Genomic DNA, 21,354 nt, shown 5'->3' on the forward strand with positions numbered 1-21,354 from the left:
TTGGTGCTGGGCACGTAGAGTACAGTGTGCTTTTCAGAGGTTGTTCGCTGAAAAACAGCTGCTAAATACAAGGCTGATGAGAGTTTCGGACTGCGGTAAAACCAAAACAATAAGCTGAAAGAGGCTGAAAAGCTCTGTAGAGCTCAGAGTGTGAAAATATTCTGTGGGTTTCACACTATGTAGTTCTATGATTGAGTCTTAATACAGCAAATATAAGTACAATAGCATTTGTAATAATGGACCTACTGGTCAATCATGGTTAAGGAAGCTAATTAGAATAACCTTAAATTACAGGGTTTGTAATGCCACTTAATGAGACCAGATCCATTTCAAAGCCTTTCTATTGGCATTCCTGCTGCACTTCACCATTTCCAGCCAGTCCAGATCCCAGGCAGCACCGCTCTGCTCCAGCAACGTAAATCCAGGTCAGCTCAGTTAAGAGCTTAGCGCTTCTCACAAAGACCAAGACGCAGGCATTACCACGCTCTCATTCAAACACAGAGAGCTCTAATAAAGACCTGAATGAAAGACTGAGACAGAGAGGTCTTAAATGAGAGGAGGTGGAGGAGCAGGGAGAGTCTGAGGAGGAGGACAGGGTGGCAGGCTTTTTGAATGTTGGCAACATAAAGACTGGCACAGTGAAAAAGAAACCGAGTTGGCTGTCGTCCATAGAATATAGTGGGAACAGTGCACACACACACACACACACACACACACACACACACACACCACCTCCCACTATCTGAGTTATACTCTTTTCTCTCTTTCTCATGCACAGATAGCAGGGATGCACGATATGAGGAAAATATCTAATTGCGATTATTTTGACTGATATTGCGATTTGAATATTGCCCTAGTCCATATTGCGATTTCGATAAAATTGCTATTAATTGTGCAGCCCTAACAGACATCAACACTGCTATCTGCATGGTAGAACTACCTGGGCAGAATACAAAAGGGACACAGGGAGGAAGCTTGAGAGCTTTAAATGCAGAGGAGTATTTCCTGCCATGCTGCCTCCCACCAAACATACAAAACCCCCCACTCTTCCTCCGCTGGCACGCAGGTTCGTCCATTCAGCTCAGACAAGCTAACCATTGAGCAGAGAGAGAAAACCTAAAACCAGACCTAAGTTGACAATCAAGATGGTGGGAAAGTAGGGCTGCAACTTACGATTATTTTCATTGTCGATTCATCTGTCGATTAGTTTCACGATTACTCAGTTAGCTGTTTGGTCTATAAAATGTCGATCGGTGTTTCCCAAAGCCCAAGATGACGTCCTCAAATGTCTTGTTTTGTCCACAACTCAAATAGGATTCAGTTTACTGTCACATAGGAGAGAAGAAACTAGAAAATATTCACATTTAGGTAGCTGGAATCAGAGAATTTGTACTTTGCTTTCATAAGAAATGACTTTAAATCGATTATCAAAAGAGTTGGCGATTAATTTAATAGTTGACAACTATTTAAATAATCAAATAATCTTTGGGAAAGTCTCTTAGTTGGTGTGATGTCAGAGTACAGGAGCACATAGAAGTGTGGCTTTAAAGGAAAACACACTTGGAGACCTGCGCACTGTTGTGTATCCTCAGTCTGTGAAGTGTTTTGTAGCATCAGTGCATGACATTTATTCTCTCATGCTTATCATGCTCGGGTGCTTTTTATTGTGACCACATAGAGATTCCAGACAGTGACTGGACATTGGATAGCTTTGTTGATGTCATGTGTTGTTGTAGATATAGGATTAGTTTAATTATATTGGAATTAAAGATTGCAATTAGAGTACATTTTAGGTCATGACAAGATTCACAGTGTCTGTAACTACATTTGGCTTATCCCAGGAAGCGTTATGTCTAATTTATCATTGGTTGTACCCACTCCCCCTCTCCTTCTCTCAAGTTGTTTGCCAAAACCTCACAATACATACTAATAACTTAGTATTCAGGTCTAATTCAGGTCAGGCTCTATTTCTTGTGCATGGTGCATTCTGTAATTTCAGTATTCAGTCTTAATCCCTTTGGGTGCCTACTGTGTTGTACTCCTCCATGTTTTGTAGCCAGTCTGTGAGCCTCTCTTTGATATGTGTCCCCCCCGTGGTTTTTTTAAGTGTGCCCTCTTGTGGTTCAACCCTGTGCACAGCTGTGGGGGGTAGCTGCAGGAGCTGTCCTCGGGCCGAGAAAAAAAATACACAACCAAACCACAAAATACAGCCAGAGAGGCAAGACACATCAACGGTATTCTGTGTTTCAGTGCTTTGGGTTTGTTTTTGTTTTTTCCTCAAGTATCCTGTCTGTAGTGATGAAGGCCACCATCAAAACAGATGAGCCGCATACAGGAGACAGATAGAGAAGAGAGGGTGACTCATTACCCGGTGATATGCCAAGTCTCTCTCACACACACACACACACACACACACAAAAGCTCCTACAGCTCTGCTGTTCTGTCATTTTGTATTAATTCAGCACATAGCGGGTCCAGTCACAGAGAGGAGAGAGGGAGGGAGGGAGGGAGGGGGGGGGAGTGTTGAGGCGTTTGAACAATGAATTGCAGCGAGAGAGATGGAGATCAATAAACTTTATGAAGGAGAGAAAACATTAAACTTGGTGTGGCCTTTGAAATCACAGACTTCGTTTGTCTTTCCTTATCACATCACACCTTAGTTCCTGTCCCCGTGTGTTTGCTGCTGTGGTGCTGCTAAATAATCTCTAGACAAAACCCTGTAAAACCAGATTTGGTGATTTTCACATTTATCTTAAGATGCTTTCTAATATGAACTTCAGTTTCCCTTTAAAGTGCTCATATTATGCTTTTAGGCTTTTTCCCTTTCCTTTATTGTGTTATATATCTTTTTTGTGCACGTTATAGGTTTACAAAGTGAAAAAGCCCAAAGTCCCCCCCAAAGGGACTTACCATCTCCAACAGAAAACACTGTTCACAAACTGCTCCAAACAGCTCTATTGTAGTCCAGCCTTTACTTCAGAGACAAACGTGGTCACTTTGTAACACACGTTATAATGCTCGCCTAGCTGCTAGCGAGGCACGCCCTTATCTCTGCTTCTGACTGGCTAGTAGTCCTTACCTAGGTACTGCCAGCCTGGTCTCACAGAATTCCGTGAAATGATCACGAACAGTAACAGCGCATTACTTGGTAGTGGCACGGAATGTGTGAAAATTCCGTGTGACCACCACGGAAAACAATGCCAATGTAAAGTCAATGAGAAGATGACGTAGCATTAAGAGCGACTACGGTAGCGAGTAGTATGTAAGGCCGAAATTCCACGTAAGGAGGTTAGTTGGGGCGGTGGTTGGGTCAAACACAGGACTTTCACCCAGGAGACCGGGGTTCGTGTCCCCCATGTCACGTTTCCTAAAGTCGCTTTCTTCTTTTCCGTCCCGTTCTTCCAGCGTGTCACGGAACCGTAAGCCCACCCATGACCTTTTCCTTAACTTAAGGTGCCGTGTTTATTAAACGCAATTCTACCGTGGTCCCATCACAGAATTTTCGGCGAACCGTGTTCATTTCACAGAATTCTTCCGTGGGCCCATCACGGAATGTTTTGCGATACTGTGAAATTGCCCCAGATTTTGAGTTAAGGGGCCGTGTTAATTTCACAGAATTCTGTGAGATCAGGTTGGCACTGAGCATGTGCGACTCCCAACAAAGATGGAACAGAAGTGTGATGCCTCACTCTGTAGCTAAAACAGAGAGCTCAACACACAGGGTGAAAAAAGGAGCTGCAGCAATGTGCAGTACAACAAAAATATACAAACCACATAAACCTTTTCTGGTACAACCTCTAGATAGATTCAGACATGTTCTCACTTACTGGAAATACTCCATTTGGTTTGGACAAGGGTTGGTGCTGGGTAGAGCATGCAGGAGGCCGGACATTACACCGCGTCACGGAGCCGCTGCGTAATTTGGTCATAAACAACGGAGTCTCTTGCCAGTCGCTGGATTTGGCTGTTGATTTCAGCGTTGGCCCTTACAGACAAAAGTTCTCGAATCTTGTTGTCTCTCCAGTTAGACATTTTCGTTGCCATCTTCATGTAAATCACCCTTCTTCTATTTTACCCTCTGATGTTTGTTTTCTTCCGGTTTCGCGCAAGCCGCATGATAGAAACACCATCATCACGCCCACTCTCTCACTGTGAATTCTCACACACACAATGAGTGGCTCTATTAGGCTCAATCAGACGTTACACAGACTTTGTATTAAGCAGCTGGCAGGGTAAAGTCTGTTTAATGTCCTGTTCAACTGATTGGGACATTTGTGTTCTCACGTACAGCTCCGCCGGGTAATGTCTAGATGAGTTCAGGGTTGCAGTACATGTACGAAAGGAGCTTTCGACGATCAGTTTTATTTATTATTGCCTAAAATCACAAATCACCAGTTTGCTTCAAAGGGCTTCACAATCTACAGTACAACATATGACACCCTCTGTCATTAGACCTAATTTGGATAAGGAAGAACTACATAACTATGGATCTCTCTTTCCGTGGCTCTCTTGCCTCTGGATATGGCGTTTCCAGTTCCTTCTAGTTCAACTAGTGCAACTGGCAAGTTTCAGTGAGCACCATCAGACCTGTAGCAAGCACTGTTGCTACTGCTAGCTAGCCTCAGTACCTTGGAAGCTCACTGACTCATAATGAGCAAGTGTCAATTATAGCTTATTATATAACTTCAATTAACTAAACTTAATTAATTATTTGTGAATCGGTTAATCCATCAATTAATTTTCTGCCACTTATCTGGGCCCAGGTCACGCTAGTTGATTACTGTAATTATATTACTATGAACTCATGTTGTATACAGCTGCGAACTACTGACAATAAATCTCAATAAATTAATGTACTTAATAAGATGCTGCAGGTCTCACTGTCCCTACTGTTTTTTCCACCATTCTTTGACCGATATGACAGTGAAAGGGGTATTAAATTGCATTTGCATTTTATGAGGTATTCAAAAGGTCTTAAAAAGCCTTGAATTCGGTGAACACTGTAGAAACCCTAATAATAATAATAATAAACATATCACCCAGACGATATTAGAGTGTTTGGATGTCTAATGTTAATTTTCTCTCCCGGAGTGATGATGACAACAATTTTGTCGACTTTAGATGTAGTTTATCCACTGGAAGCCGAGAGGAAGAAACCTCTCTTTGCCCCATCACACTTCCTGTTTGTCTCCTGAAGAGCGATGCTGTGAAGTCTGCTAGAGTTAGGAACTGGGCAGTGCCCCTGCCGTACAGATAATCATCTACAAAACACCACCTCCACGCCTTTAGCCTCTTCCATCCATTCAAATCCAAACAATTTACTTCTGTCACGCGGGAACACCCAGAGCCTCAGATTTTTGACGAGGCGATTAATCTGCTCCGCTTAAACTGGCCGGCATCTTAATCGGAGTGGGTGGACAGGTGAACTGGTGGGGGAAATGGTGGGGAGTCTGTTTTAGGGCTCCACCTGGTCTCCACCTCTCCTGTCTCGGCGACAGAGCAGCACATTGACTTTGCATACTAAATCTCTGTCAGGACCGTAGCCTCAGTGCAGGGCCTAAATTAGCAGCAGCATCATCAAAGGCCAGAGGATGATTAATATTTTCTGCCTGATGGAGATAGAAGCCCAGATGGGATGAGGAGGTGATACTGCATGGAGGGGTAATGAATGGTCATCAGAAATAGAGAAGAGGGAAGGTCATGTGCTCGTCCAGTATGACAATTAATCAGAAAGACGGCAGTGATCATTTATTTCTTTATTTAGGATCCCCATTAGCTGTTACCGTAGTAACAACTATTCTTCCTGGGGTTCACACAAAAGATAAAGCAAAACAAGACGTTACATTGATACTTCCATATTGTCAATACAATGAATAAATACTGTATAATGAATAATTCCACATTATCAATAGACTATAGTTCTACTGATACCTTCACATACTTGTGTACAAAAAAACGTGACACAAGTAACCAATGGACACGTTGTGCCAGTGTACACTAGTGTCCGTACTTGGGTAAACAACAGAACATTAATCTACTTTCATGTTCCCACTATCATATGTAGTTTAAGATGATTTCTTTTTGACTAATTGCTCATTTTTCTCACTTTTTAAATTTCACTTCATCATGAATGTAAGCTCTTTACACAAGAGGATGATAGTTAGGGTTTTATTTGCCTGAGACTTCCGTCACTAGATTAGATTAGATTGACTTCCCGAACTGGGAAAGTGCTACAGCAGCAAAATATAAGACACACAGCACACATACAGAATATACAAGAAATAATAAATAGGATAGAATACAAGAACAACTGTTCAAAAATAAAGATTAAAAAATACAAAGGAAAGAATGTACAAACGTACTGTATATCCAAGTGGCGAATACAAATTTACAAAAAATGTACAGCTAGCCTAAAACAGTGGAGGTGAATGGAATTTGGTATTCAAAGCATCAACAAATGACTTAGTTTCTGCAAAGATTCCCTGCTGTTGAGTTTTTCCAATGTCCTGGTCTTTCAGGATACTGACAAATGACTTTCTGTACTACCTCTGCAAAGGCTCACTGCTGTTTAGTTCTGTTTTTTTAAAATTCTTTGGTAGAAAGTAATTCCAATGAAGACTGTCCACAGTGAAGACTTTGGAGTAACTGGGAATTTATTTCTGAAAAGGCACGTTTGTGTCAAAGGGTTTTACAATTTGCACTGCCCCTCTCTTTACGTTGTTCAAATTCTGTTGATTCTTTTAAAAAGCAGCTGAAGACTTTCTTATTCAAACAGGTTTTTAGTTAGACAAGGGCTGTCTGGTTTTATGTACCTGTTTTCCTTTGTATTCCTATGTCTTTTATGTATTATATTTCACTTTATTGCGAAGCACTTTGTGATTTTTATCTGTGAAAAGTGCTATAAAAATGAGCTTTTCTTACTTACACACTACTCTCGGAGTGGAGCAGCAGTGCATTAACAGCTCCATATGTTTGTTAAAGTCTGCAACATTTAGCTTAAAGGCATGATTTGAAAGTCAGTTTAACGGATTTATTTGACTTAATTTCACATAGCAATTTTCGCAATAGTAATAGCAAATTTTTGCAATAGCAAATTAACAGGAGCTTTACAGGAAGAAGAAAAGGGATAAGAGGGAGGAAAAATAGGCGAAAGACAACATCTAAGACAAACAGAATTACTGTAAGTGTGCAACCCACATAACAAAAGGTATCAAATCAAGGGCATAAACTGAGAAATAATGGCTGTGCACATACTTCTCTTAGACTTTGCAGGAGGCTGTTCAGAGTCATAGAGCAACAATAGCAAAACACAATCACTTATTCAGCTTAAACATAGAAAGAAAGGTAAAACACAAAACAGCACTGAGAGAACAGAAACCCACATACTAAGGGTCTTCTGCAGAGGCACTTAATTACATGCAAAAATATGGCCACCCTGAGCCACAATCAGATGTACTTTACAAAAATTAAACTCAGATTTATTTTCCAATACTAAACGAGTTTGTTACCGAGCTTCAGAGTGGGTGTGGAAGCTTGTTAGAGTTGTCAGGCAGACTCGGCAACGTGAAGCTGTGACTCACAGCTCAGGCAGGTCAAGGTTGAGATGATTCTCCATCACAGTACAAAGACACCAAGATAAGTCTTACTGTGTGCTGACGTGATGACACCGCTGAGCCGAGGAGTGGACGGTTCATGTGAAGTACGTGCTCAGACTGCTGGAACCAGAAGATAGATGCTGTTGGACAGGATGGTTTATGGTGAGACAGATGTAAAGAGCGCAGTGTCTCACAGATAGAAAATGATCTGACAGCTGTACACACCACAGGCTGTCTGCCATCTCTGATGTGACAAGCACACCTGTGGTCTCGTGTATGTGTGTGTGTGTGTGTGTGTGTGTGTGTGTGTGTGTGTGTGTGTGTATGCATTCACACATGTATTTCTGACTGTACTTGTGTGTAAGTATGAGGTGGTATATTTCTGAATCAGAAAGTGCTCGGACTTGTCACATTGAGGCATGAAGTCCATTACTGTCAGCGGCATATTGAGCTGTAACCTGCCAACCCTTTGTGCCCCCACTGAGCCCTTTGTGTGTGCTGTAGGTAGGATTGTGAAGATTCAGAATTTAGCCAAAAAATTTGAACATCAGTAACTTCTCAGTCCCTCCTCCCTTTCTGCTAAAGCCCAAAACGGTCTCCTAAGCCCCTCCCCCCACAAGGGAGAATGAATGTATGTGCATGAGCAGTGATTGACACGCAGTTAGACACCCCCCCTGACCCTGATTGGTGCATTTGAACAGCTGTGGATTTTTGCAAATCACACTACAGGCAGTAGGTGGTGCCAGAGGAGCCAGATTCTTTTTTAATTTACCTGCTGCATGTAGTTCTACTCAAACATAGGGTCAGTTTCAGCAAATATGACAGAAAGTTAGTTTTATAAGTCTTACCTACTGCACCTTTAAAATTCAGATTAACAAGGCATAGTGGAATGAAATGAGATATCCTTCTAAGGGTATGAAGAGGTAAAAATATGAAAAAGTAAAATGAAAATAGCTTCATCTAATTAGACTGCACTGTGAGCGTTTTTTATTTCAAATAAGGTTGTGTTTCGAAATAGTGGTGTATTGATTGTCTCAGGATACAAGTTTGACATTAACTCGATGAAGACTGCACTGAGTGCAGCGCCAGCATTCAAATGAATCATAGTGTGTGCTACTTATAAACCAACTCTGGACCAATATTAATTTGAAGACATACATGTACAGAACATAACACCTTATTGCGTCATGAGGCACATAAGGAATTACCTGACTACAGCATGCTGTACCATACTGTGAGCTTAAAAAATAGTAAATAAACCAAGTGTACTTCTAAGTTGCAATAGGGCAACTGTGGCTCAGGAGGTAGAGCAGCCCCATCTCCTCCTGTCCACATGTCAGAGTGACACTAAAGACACTGAACCCCAATTCCTAGTTTTGCATTGCCAAACCTATCTCCACAGCACTGTGGAGTAAGGTCTGGCTGCACAACACATACATTCTGGTTTAGGAGAAAAAAACGCTCTGGGTTGTTTGCATTTCTTTAAACCAATCAAAGTCGTCTTGGGCGGTCCTGACGCAGCAATGGTGGCTCTGCTAAATAGTCCCGGGGAAGGAACTTGTGTTGGTGGAACATTTGCACCACAGGAAAAGCCACATACAATATTAAATGAAGTTAACTGTTCACACAATACAGTAACGTGAGCTATTTAAATTAGCTGGATACATGGTTAAACCTCATTTACTCTAACCAGTGTATCGCCATGTGTAATGTGTCTAGAGAAATCCCACCAATCGGTCCCAAAACGTCCCAGTTAGAGAGGAAATGCCGTTAACATATTCTTTGTAAATCTTTACAATCATTCCCCCAAAGAACCAAGCAGGCCTGCCATGTTGCACGATTTAAATTTTCTTCAAAACCTGACATTTTCGGCGGGTAGCTTGCTAGCTCGAAATTTGTTTCCCGAAGCGAAGGGATTTTGAGAATGACAACACACAGAGCGAAAGGTGAGGGACAAAGCCTGATACACCGGATGTCAGGCGTTTATCCTGGAAACGTACTTCAGTTGATCCAGACTACCCAATGCCTGATCGTTGTTAAACTGCCATCTGTGTGTGAAGCAGTGAGTGAGAGGCAAAGCTCTAAAGCTCTTTGGATAAAGGTGCTGTCTTCAGTAACTAAGGACTGCTTAAGTACAAGGTATTATTTCAACAGTTTTGGTCAATGGTTACTTTGCTGATTAAAGGAGAAGTCTATTTTAAACATAATGGTCAGTTTACTGACCGAGGAGGACTGTTGCATAATGTCTTCTGTGGCTCTGGAGGAGCTTTGTCAAGTCTCTAATCTTTATAACAGATAGCCAATGTTACAAATTGGGGATGCGGCATTTAAAAGATGCCGACATTTACCAGACTCAGAAAGTATCTAAACAGAAAAGATGCACAAAGATGCAGCACTGTTTTAAATGTCGGATTCCAGTCATTTGGATCTTGACTGGATGGGTATCTTGGTCTCTGCTGCTATTCTTTTGTCTCCTGTGGCTTACCCAACTTTATTGAAGTGCAACATTTAAACACTGGAGCACCCCTTTACATGCAATCAGTTTAGGATTCTTCAGCTACTCTAGCAGATCTGTGAGGCTGTATAGAGGGTTTTCACGACGCGTCATCAGACCAGAAGTCGCCATGTTGGAGGTACTCCGCATCACAACAAAGCACAGGCAATGAAGTAGATCCCGAACGGCGTCAAGGAAAATGGTTAATTATTGCCGTGTTTTAGGTTGTACCAATAGGTCAGACCGAGAAAAACATTTGGAATATTATTGACTTCCAAACATTATTAAAAACCAGGGAGAGGAATGCTAGAAGTTATCAGAGGAAAAGAGGCGCTTGTGGTTGGCAAAGCTCAACCAGGATCTACGAGGGACAAATCTGTCTTGTTCGGTCTTTGAAATGGCTACACCTTGAGTATCGCAATGATATCATACAGTTAAGGTTAGGTTGATTAAAGACGTTATTGCATTACTTACTTTGGACTTCACAACACAACGGTCGTTAATGACTTGGTACTGCGTCTCCCTCACCCATCCACACACCATCTGGTTAAAAGCCTCCAAACCTTTGTAGGATTTAAGGTCTTCTGCTGTGTATGGGCTCGGCGAAAAAAACAGGTAGTTGACTATATCGGGATATGCAACTGAAGGAAGAATCACCGGGTCGCCATGGATCCAAGAAGAGGGAGCCAACTTGTAGGGATCTGCACTGCCAGTAAACTGTAATTTCTCAAAATATCGCGCCTTTTTTGTGGTCCAAGTCCTTCCATGCCTTTGCATCTTGGACGCGTTTTGATGAGCTTTTCTGTTGTTTAGACATAAAGTATTAAAGTATCCAAAGTGCACAATACTCCATTACTCCATTCAGTTGTTTACACCGAGTGCCTCCAATATGGCCGCGCATCTAGGTTACCGCCCAGAACATGACGTCGGTGAAAACCCTCTATTTAGGCACGTAGTCGTGCTTTGAGCTAAATGCTTATGTGAGCATGCTAACATGCTCACAATTACAATGTTAACATGTTGATGTTTAGCAGGTCAAATGTTTTCTGCATTCACCATCTTCATTTACATTTGCTAAATAGCACTAAACACAAAGTACAGCTGAGAATGATGGGAAAGAGTGTAGATTGGTCAAAGTTTTGGACACAGTCAGGTGTTGACCTGCTGGTGGCGCTAGATAAAAAGTCAGAGGATCACCAAAGTATTTAGGATTCATCCTCAGGGCACCATGAATATCTGTACCAAATATAATGCCAACCCCTCCAATAGTTGTTTAGATATTTCAGTCTGCCCCAAAGTGGTGGACCGACGAATATAAAGGCGCTGACACACCAAGCCGATAATCGGCCGTTGTACAGTCTGGCGAGGTCAGTCACTCGAGTCTGTTCGGTGTGTTCCGTGCTGTCGTCCGTCCGAGGGGCCGTCGGCCTTCATTTTGGCCGATTTGACATGTATAATCGGCGGGGCGGGCACTGCCGGCAGTCAGACTCAAATGACCCATGTGATTGGTAGAGTGCTAACCCGGAAACGGGGAGCAGAATGAGCGTGACTAGACTCTCTCAAAATATGACGAAAATCTTTTAAACTGACCTTTGTCGATCTGAAATGAAGACAGATTCAGCAACTGCACGGCCTATTTCTCGCTTAAAATCTTTTCAGAAACACGTTTCGGTGAACTATTTTAGTACAATATGAGATTGTATTCTGAACAACCTGCCATGACAGTCTGTCTTTGAATTTCTGGAGAAACCAGACCAACGTGACTCGTTCGTCCAATCAGCTGCCGGTTTTCATTTTTGGGCAACAATACAGATTAGGGCCGCCTGCTGTTATGGAGACGTATTACGTCTCGTCGCTTTGGTGTATTCCGAGGCACTTTTTGGACCAACTCGGGGAGACTGATCAGTCCAACTGCCTTTTCTGCCGTCTGGTCAGTGTGTCTGCAGCTTAACACTCTGAAATGGGCCAACCTGCATAACGAATGTTTACAGATGCTTAAGTAGAAATGTTGTCAGCAAAATGTGCTTAAGTAAAATATCTGAACACTTCCTGTAAGTTAAGAGTAGACCAATCAATGCTCTCCTGTGTCACTTCTGTATGTGAATCATACCTGCAGTCCTGCCACCTTGGCTCCCAGGCACATGAGACATAAAGGTCTCAGCCTGTGTGTAAGAGAGTGAGACTATGGATTTATTGATCAGCCCTACACCACCAGTGCTCTAGTCTCACATCTCCTCCTCATTAGAGAAAGCAACAACAGCGAAAGAGGTGGTATGAATCAGGCCAGTCATCAGAATGAGACCGACAGAGTAGAGAATGAAACCTGTGTGATACTTGAGATAAGGAGCAAAGATTGTCTTTCTAACTTGGTTCTTGTTTCTACTTCAGTCAAGAACTTTTGTGGGTTTAACCATCTTCTTCATAAAGCAGTTGTTTGTCTATGTGAGGCTAGTCTATATCCACGATGATCCACTTCCGGGATTGCTCTGGTGCCTCCGGAATTTCCGCCGAATGTCCCTCTTTTCGGTCGGATGTCTGTTACCTTCCGCTTTCTTTGTGTTGTCATTTTAAACTCCAGTGGATTTATGTGGACTATGGTTAACTGTCCAATCTGAGTTTTCTGTTGCACGACTAAAACAACCTTTGAACGTACACATTTTCCACCAAAACAAGTTCCTTCCCATTACTATTTTGCAGGGGCACCATGGCTCCGTCCGGTGCTTAGCGCCGCCCAAGACGATTGTGATTGGTTTAAAGAAATGCCAATAAACCAGAGCACATTTTTCTCCCATCCCAGAATACTGTGTGGACTCGCCAGACCCTCCTCCGCAGCGCTGTGGAGGAAGGTCTGGCAAATTTAATTTGGACAAAAGTTTGGACAAAACAAAGCATTGTGTGAAGCATTGGGCTCTGGGCAAATTGTCATGTAATTTTTCACTATTTTCAGAACGTTTAGAAATCAATTGATTAGGGAGAAAATAATCAGCAGATTAATCCATAATGAAAATAATAATTATTGCCGTTTTATACAAGATCGTTAAAAAATGAGTTTAACCACTTTAACCATCTACAACAGTGACATCCTGCTTTTACATTAAAACATGAGTAATAGTAATCTCATGATATCATATATAATAGTATAACAGTCACAGGGGAAATGTTTCTGCATTGGCTACTTTACCTTTAATACTATTAAGCGCATTTTGCTGATTATACTTACATAGGCTACTTTTACTTATGTAACCTTTTCAATGCAGCACTTGTACGGTGTGATATTATTAGGTTACTTTTACTTTAGTAAAGGATCTGAATACTTCCTCCACCACTGCTTGTAAGTGAGAGGAAGACTGGAGGTTTGATACATTATTGAAAGTAGGGGTGCAAGATATAGCGACTCAATATCGTTATCGCAATATATCGAAAGTGTCGCAATAAGTATGGAATATTTAGTTTATTTTGTGGAGCGCTGCGTCCCGTCCGTTGGCTGTGTGGCTTAGTTGTGTTTGATTTAGAGCCCGCTTGAAATGCTACAATGATCATTTAATTTGCCAGTTACCGTGGTTACCATGCCACTTGCACAACAGCGCACGGGTCCACTACATGACAAACCCTATGGAGGGTACCACGTGTGTGCATATTTCAACAGAGTGACAGTGTAAGTGAAGAAATAGATAGAGACAACAAAATGGAACGAATCAGAGAAGAGAAAGAAAAGTTGTCCTGTTCTCTTTATTTATATATTTTATACTGTCCAACCAGTAAAACATGTCCTGTTCTGTAGAGATGTTCGTTAATTATTTATTCATGTTGGACCGGTCCAATATGACAGTCAGTTGAAATAAACCTTGTGTTGTAAGAATTTGTTATGAATCTATTTTGATGTGTTTTCCCGTAACTTTTGTAAATTTACATATGTTTTAAAATCGCAATATTCATAATCGATATCGCAATATCACATTTTGTCAATATCGTGCAAGCCTAATTGAAAGAGAGGGGCTCACTAGACTGGAGGCTTGTTCACTAAACCTTACACCTTTCCTCTTGTGATACACAACCATGTACTATGAATTTTTGAAGCCTTCGTGACTCATCGTCTGCAGCGAGGAAAATGCAGCGTATGCTTTTGATCTGAGCGTTATGTAAAATACATGCTCAACACACACACATTGTACATGAGTAAACTGATAAATAACATATAATGTATAGCCTCAAACACACACACACACACACACACACACAAACACATCCAAGACTTTGTATGCTTTGTGTACCCCAACTCAGTGTTGTAATGGATGGAGGAGTGGAATGGAGGAGATAACGGAGTGGCTTCTGATTAGACACTGACTCCTCCTCACCAGTCTGCACCCTGTGGCTCAGTCTGTCACTGCTTTGAGATAGAGACAAAATCATTTCTTCCGTATTACCTGTGAGTGAGCTCCCCCTGCTGGCAGAGATCCGTAACTACAGCCTGTGACCCTTTGTTGGCCTCCACAGATAACCAACCACCAACCATAACCAACAAGCAACTTTTATTTATTTTTTTATAGCATTTCAAATTTAGCACAGAACATGAGATGCAGTACAAAGAAACATTTATTTCTGTCCCTTAATATAGATAGCAAAATGAAGAAATCAAGAAAAATGATGATTTAAAAAAATGCATGAATTTGTGTTTATTTAGAGAAACAAACCAATTTCATCCAGTATTTTTCACCCTTGTATTTCTGTAAATCATAATTTTCATGGAGCAAATGTTAGTGAGCAGGCTACAAAACACAGAGAGCTTTGCAGTGGGAACGTATATTGCTGCTGTCTTAGCTTTTCTCCATAGGTTTCTTTCTAATGAAGTTCAGGATTGATTTTAAGATCCTATTGATTAGGCTACTTTTAATACTCGCTGTGGGCTCATAGCCTCATGAGAGTCTGAGTGCAAATTAATTCAAATAATTTAATCAATCCCTTTTTTAAATCTTATTTGTGTCATAGTTTTAATAATTACATTTTTTGTTTAAGAGTTCCAAGAGTCTAGCTGATTTATAAAATTTAAATGGTGGTAATTTAAAATAACCAGAATTCAGAATGCAGTACAATGTCCATGTAGTACGTTTACAAAAAAGATGAGTAATAACATGTTCATAGAAATAATATATGTATCATATGTATAAGTTCATATATATTATTTCTATGTACTTTTTAATTACAGATTTTGTTGTCTTATTTATGTATATACGCATAAAATACAATGCCAATCTAAAAAAGGTTAAGACAGTCGAGGATTAAATATTAAAATAAAAGATTAATGGAAACCTGTCAGAGGGTTTTATTGCTGTATGTAAACATTTATTTTTCCAGCTTTTGTGTCACTCATGGACATGGTACAAAGACTCATGTAATTTGTAGTTTTTAACCTGAGGTGTATAAATCATATGAACTTCGATTTTTTTTTTTAAATCCCTTTTGATTCTAAATCTCCTGGCGCTTCAACCTAATTGGCTACCACCGCGACGCTGCTCTCAACAGCGAGCCGTGATTGGCTAAATCTGGAGGGTAAACTGCGTCAAAGTGCAGCCGACGACATGGGCTAAAATCGGAAGTGAAGTAAGCCTTCAAAACAAAGTAAAGAAGACGAAGAAATGTATCGATTTATACGATTTAAATACACATGACTTAACGAAGAAAGATCCAGAGTAGATTGTGGACTTTGTCAAAATAAGATTAATCACGTATTGTAATGTATGTTTTTTTGTTAAGAATATGGAGTGCCACATCTTTTAATCATTTAAGTTCATATTTTGTATTTCATTTTATTTTGTAAGATTTGGGCGGAAGTAGTACTATTAGTTTCAATAATGGGTGACTTGTTATAAGTGGACAGAGCTCCAAACCAGTTAAAGTCCCCCTCCACCGGAGCTGAGCCGGAGCGCAGCAGAGGGCGAGAGGGTCCAGCCTGGTCCAGCTCTGCGGTCCAGCTCAAACATGGCGGGCCGTGGAGGCGACATGATGTGTTCATGGTCCGGGTTCGGTTCTGCCACCGACCCCACATCTTTAGCCGTGTCCGAGGAGCAGAAACCGAGGAAGAGAAGGAGAGCTTTCTGCCTGAGCAGGATGAAGTCCCGCGGCAAACAGCAACAGTACCAGCACCAGCCCGCCGCAAACAACAACAACATGCCGTTCATGATCCACTGCCAGTTGGGAAAAGAGATCAAACACATCTGCCGCAACTGCCGGGGAGTGGAGCCGCTGGACGGTGAGAAAACACGGTTCAGTTTACTACCACATAGACAGACAGGGAGGAAAAGGAGCTGTTTTTACTCTTCTGTTTTTAAATTATTATTATTATTATTATTATTATCATCTGCCGGCCCGGTGTAAGCTCCCTGCCTGCCGGGGGAAATCTGCTCTACAGCACCGGGAGCAACACTCAGATCAGCCATAAAGGCTTAACCATCCTTCAATTACCTCTATAACTACGTGGTATTGTAAAAGCCCGTTGAATCAGTTATGTGTAGCCTGTTTGTGATTTTACTTAAGACACAGTTACTGTGGATTTCAGAATTCTACATTTGGTTATTCATATGAACAATTCATTTCGGTCCTTTGGTCCACTTGTGTTATACCATCACCTTCACAGCATGTAGGCCTGAAATAATCAGTCAGTCACAGAATGTCTAATTAATGGACTTGTTGATTTAATTGAAAAATATGGCCCCACTCCACAGTCGTAATATCTGTCCACAGATGGATGCTGTCCTGCAGAAGATCATTTTAACTGTATCTGTTTTGGTAATGAGTTACAGCTAACCCCCTCACCCCCTCCCCCTAAAAAAAGGACCATTAAAACAGCCAGTCAATTTAAATGACTTAATCTTTACTTGCTCTACTCAAGGGTGCTACTAATAATATGTTCCATGAATGTCCATTAATCACTCTCTTTTTGTAAAAATCCATCCATTGAAATTGTATTTTCATGATTTCACAAGACAAATGGATAAATAAATTGATTGATTATCCGTTTAGTCTATAAAATGTCATAAAGTTGCCTGGGTTACATCTTCAAATGTCTTGTCCGAACAACAGTCCAAAACCCAGAGATATTCAGTTTACAATGATATTTTAAAAAGCAAATCTTCAGAATTGAGAGGCTGGAACAGAGGATGGATGTTTTTTTTTGCTTGTATATGATACAAACTATTACAAGATTACCAACATTGCTGTTAATTAGTTTTCTGTCAATCGACTAATCGATGTATGGACTCCTTGTCGCAGCAGGAGTGTCATCACACTCGCAGCATCTTCGGCTGCCCTGACCAGCTGGCCGTGAACTCTGTCCAATCAATCAACTAGTGGAGTTCATTTGAAAATCTCTCTCTAGTATTATTGTCTGTCTGCAGATCAATACAGTCATGGAGAAGATTGCTAAACATGTTGTGTTGAGTCAAGACCCAGAGCTGTGACTATATTTATAAAAACTTGTTTCCAACAAAAACAAGTCAATTTTAATGTCTTATTCAATCAAGACCTTAATTGGCGCTGCAACTAATGGTTATTTTTATTGGGGATTATTTATTATTTAGTCCATAAAATGAGTACTGTAAAAATTGCCTGTTCCCGGAGCCAAAAGTTACGTCTGCAGATTGCTGTCTAAATAACAAAGAGTTTCAAATAACTTAATTCTTAAACCAGAGAATCTTAAGAGAATCTTAAACCAGTAAATTTCTGGCATTTTTGCTTAATAAATGAGCAGAATCTACTGTTAGAAAAATAATTCTTTCTTAAAGCTACATTATGTAAGAATTTCTCCCATCTAGCGGTGAAATTGTATATGACAACCAACTGAATATTACTTTCTAGCCCCTCCCATTCCGAGCGCGTTCTAACTGCTACGGTGGCCGAACCCGAAATTAGCTCTTAGTATCTCCATCGTTTACAAGCAGCTGTTCTAGCCACTAGGGCTGCCCCCTCTTAGTCGATTAGTCGTTTTGGTCTTAGTCAACTAAGATTTCTTTAGTCGATTAGTCATGTTTTATGCTTTTTTCATGCTGAATGACTTATTTCCAAGAAACGTATGAGCACATCTCTGGTAAACACAAGAATTAAAGTGGTGCTATTGCATGACTCTTTTGCGGAGAAACTCAGATTTTATTCTATCTATCTGTCGATTAAATCAACTAATCGATTAGTCGATACAATTGAATGAGTGTTAGTCGACTAAGAATTTTTTCAATCGAGCACAGCCCTACTAGCCACTCCAATATTAACTTTGGTCTTGTTGCTTTGCCTGTCGCGTTGTCGTTTTAATTCTCTTTTTCGCTTCCCTGGCGAGTAATCTCCCCCTGGCATTCGTCACGGTGCCACTAGGTGTAAGAGGGCGAAATGCGGAGGTATGGCCCTCTTTGGCTAATTCTGAATGATTCTGAATGTCAGATTCTACGCTTACGAGAATACTTTGATTAGTTAGTGGAAGTAATTACACATGAATGAGCACATATTTGTGAAAGAACAAAGGGTTTTCTGCTAAGAATCAACTCAAAAAATTACACAATGTAGGTTTAAGTTATTTAATTCATTGACTAATTGCTTTGGTAAGGTCATACCCAAGACTAAAGATTTCCTCAGTCAACTGATGAGCTATAATCACTGAATGTATTTGATTCATTTACAAGTTGATTTAATTGGAAAATCTATCAAGCTACTTTCCCACCACAGATCAATACAGTCATTCAGAAGATTGATGCTTAATATCTATATGCCTACTCTCAACACAAGACCCAACCACGTATTGATTAATTACAGCTCATTTCCAACAGTAAGACCACAAAAAAAAAAAAAAAACTAATCCAAAAACGTGAATGGACAGAGAACCAGGATTAGTCAGCTAATGCAGTGAGCGGTTTCAGGCCCGGCAGCGTCATCGCGTTTGGCTGCTCTGAGCTTGTTGTTGAGTGAGTCAAGAAAACAGACCCGGGGCCTGACTGAAAGGAATGTCTCCCTGCAGTGTGAGTCTGAGCCCTCTGATTCACTCCGCTGCTTAGGGGGTCCGGCAACCTCAGCAGGGACAGGGCGCTCTGTTTACAGGGACAAAGATGAGTCAGGAAGGCTCAACGTGACCCCTCAAAACCACGATGTAATCACCTCATAGATGAAAACGCCACATCTCCTCTAGGGCTGCACAACATGTCGTTTCTTTATATCCACTGGCGCAATACACACATCGCAAAAGGTTGAGACATAATCGCGAAAGACACTCAGAGATTTTTTTGTGTTAGGTGAAAGAAGACTGTACTGTTAAAATTTAACTGTTATTCTTTTTTTTAGTGATGCTTTTTAAATTCAATTAAATGTTTAATTTGTTCAATAAAAGAATGTTGGAAATGATTCCATTTCATTTGTTTTAATGCAGAACTGAGTACGCTTTAATATCTGTTTAATTATCGCAAGTCATAGCGTTGTCACGATATTCAACAAGACCGCTACAGGAAATCTTTCCTGCCACAATCCATAAAACTGTACAACAATTCACAGCTGTGTGACAATATTGCACTATTATGCTACTTGCACACTGGCTACTCCATATTTAATATTATACATTTTATATTTTAAAATGTATACTATGTATGTAGGTTGTAAATTTCATTCTACACTTGTATATACATGTACATTCTTTTCATTCCTCTAAGTATCTTTTTTTTTTCAGTAGGTGTTCTAGTATTTTGATCTTTTATTATCTTATTTGATCAATTTTGTATCTTACCTGTTATTTCTAGTGTATTTTCTGTATGTGTGTGAGTGTGTATGTCTTGTAACTTGCTGCTGTAACACAGTAATTTTCCAGTTTGGGATTAATAAAATCTATCTATCTACCTACCTATCTACCTATCTACCTACCTACCGACCGACCGACCGGACAAATAACCGGCCGACCGATCGACCGATCGACCGACCGACCGGACAAATAACCGACCGACCGACCAGCCCTGTTCTCCTTCTGATGTGAAAACACTAATATGGTCTTCATTACTTTAAATATTGATGAAATTGTGAATGTTGTTTGCTTTGGGGGAACCTTTCTTTTATTTGTCCAGGGAAGGTTTCCGTAAGCTCTCTGATATTCACACCAGGGTGCTACCCAGACCTACCACAGGGACAGCTGTGGAGGGACCAGGGAGAGGGTTTGGGGTTGCGTGGTTGGGGGGGGGGGTTTGGATGTTGTTGTTGCTGTTGTTGAAGCCCCGCTCGATGGTGGCTGCTGAGCTCGGACAGATTGGAACTGACATCCCTTTTTGTAACAAGGCCACCTGAAGGCTGACGTCTCGTCCTGTCTGCAGCTGCTTACTGCTTCACACCGATTTGTTTTTCCTTCCTTACCACCGACATACTGTTCAGCTTTTGTTTGTGGTCATCGTTTCCTTGGCTCATTCTGTCTGGTAAGAATAATCTGAAATTGGCAAGGTTTTGTTTTAAGTGAGGAACTTTCTGATCAAAGAATAAAGCAAACAAGATCAGGAATCTGACCAAACACTCAATGGCAGCATTTAGCACTTGACAGTTGTTGATGCTATGCCAAAAAAAGTATTGAGATTCAATACCCAGCAATACCATTATGGAAGTCATGTTTTAGCCCTACAAAGTGGGAAAGTGTGCAAATATTTAAGGTGCAGTAGGTTAGACTTATAAAACTAACTTTCTGTCATATTTGCTGAAACTGACCCTATGTTCCAGTAGAACTACATGAAGCAGGTCATTTAAAAAAAAAATCCGGCTCCTCTGGCACCACCTCCAGCCTGTAGTGTGATTTGCAAAAATCCACAGCTCCCTGTTCAGATGCACCAATCAGGGCTGGGGGGGGGGGGGTGTCTAACTGAGTGTCAATCACTGCTCATGCACACACATTCTCCCTTGTGGGGGGAGGGGCTTAGGAGACCGTTTTGGGCTTTAGCGGAAAGGATATTTCTGTACATTTCTGGTAGGGCTGAAAATATATATATCTTTTTAATGGTTATCAACTTATGCAACAAACACATTGCAAAAACAGGGATTTTTTTATGTTAGTTGAAAGAGTATCAGTAGATAATTGCACTTTAAAATATTGTCTAGCTTTCTTTTTTTAATGGGGTGCCTAAACAGATATTTGTTAAGATTTCTTTTCAGATCTCATCTACAAATTTCATCAAGTGCTTATTAAATTAGACATAAAATAGACATATTTGAATGAGCACAGTTGCAACTATTTTTCTACATTAAATGCTGTCTTTTTGAAATTGGTTG

At 40.8% G+C, this 21,354-nt stretch overlaps 1 protein-coding gene and 1 long non-coding RNA gene across 4 annotated transcripts in view; one reads left to right on the forward strand and one right to left on the reverse strand.

The window, feature by feature from the left end:
- Positions 1-21,354, forward strand: part of phactr1 (phosphatase and actin regulator 1) — a 46,617-nt gene that overhangs the window by 3,677 nt on the left and 21,586 nt on the right. Inside the window, exon 1 of one of the 3 annotated variants that reach the window (XM_036007272.1) lies at positions 15,943-16,336. The exons of 1 other annotated variant lie outside the window; for it this stretch is intronic. In XM_036007272.1, coding sequence (XP_035863165.1) covers positions 16,066-16,336 — 271 coding nt within the window. In that variant the 5' untranslated portion in view covers positions 15,943-16,065. Of the gene's footprint in view, positions 1-15,942; positions 16,337-21,354 lie in introns of those variants that run through there. One more of the 3 variants, XM_036007271.1, reaches the window with a different exon arrangement.
- On the reverse strand, positions 494-9,617 carry LOC118496259. Its single transcript, XR_004898802.1, has 3 exons — positions 9,565-9,617; positions 3,319-3,322; positions 494-505 (listed from the first exon to the last, which is right to left on the reverse strand). It is a non-coding gene; the product is annotated as an uncharacterized LOC118496259 (long non-coding RNA).

Source organism: Sander lucioperca, chromosome 11, assembly GCF_008315115.2.
Source record: "Sander lucioperca isolate FBNREF2018 chromosome 11, SLUC_FBN_1.2, whole genome shotgun sequence".
Classification (NCBI taxonomy): Eukaryota; Metazoa; Chordata; class Actinopteri; order Perciformes; family Percidae; genus Sander; species Sander lucioperca.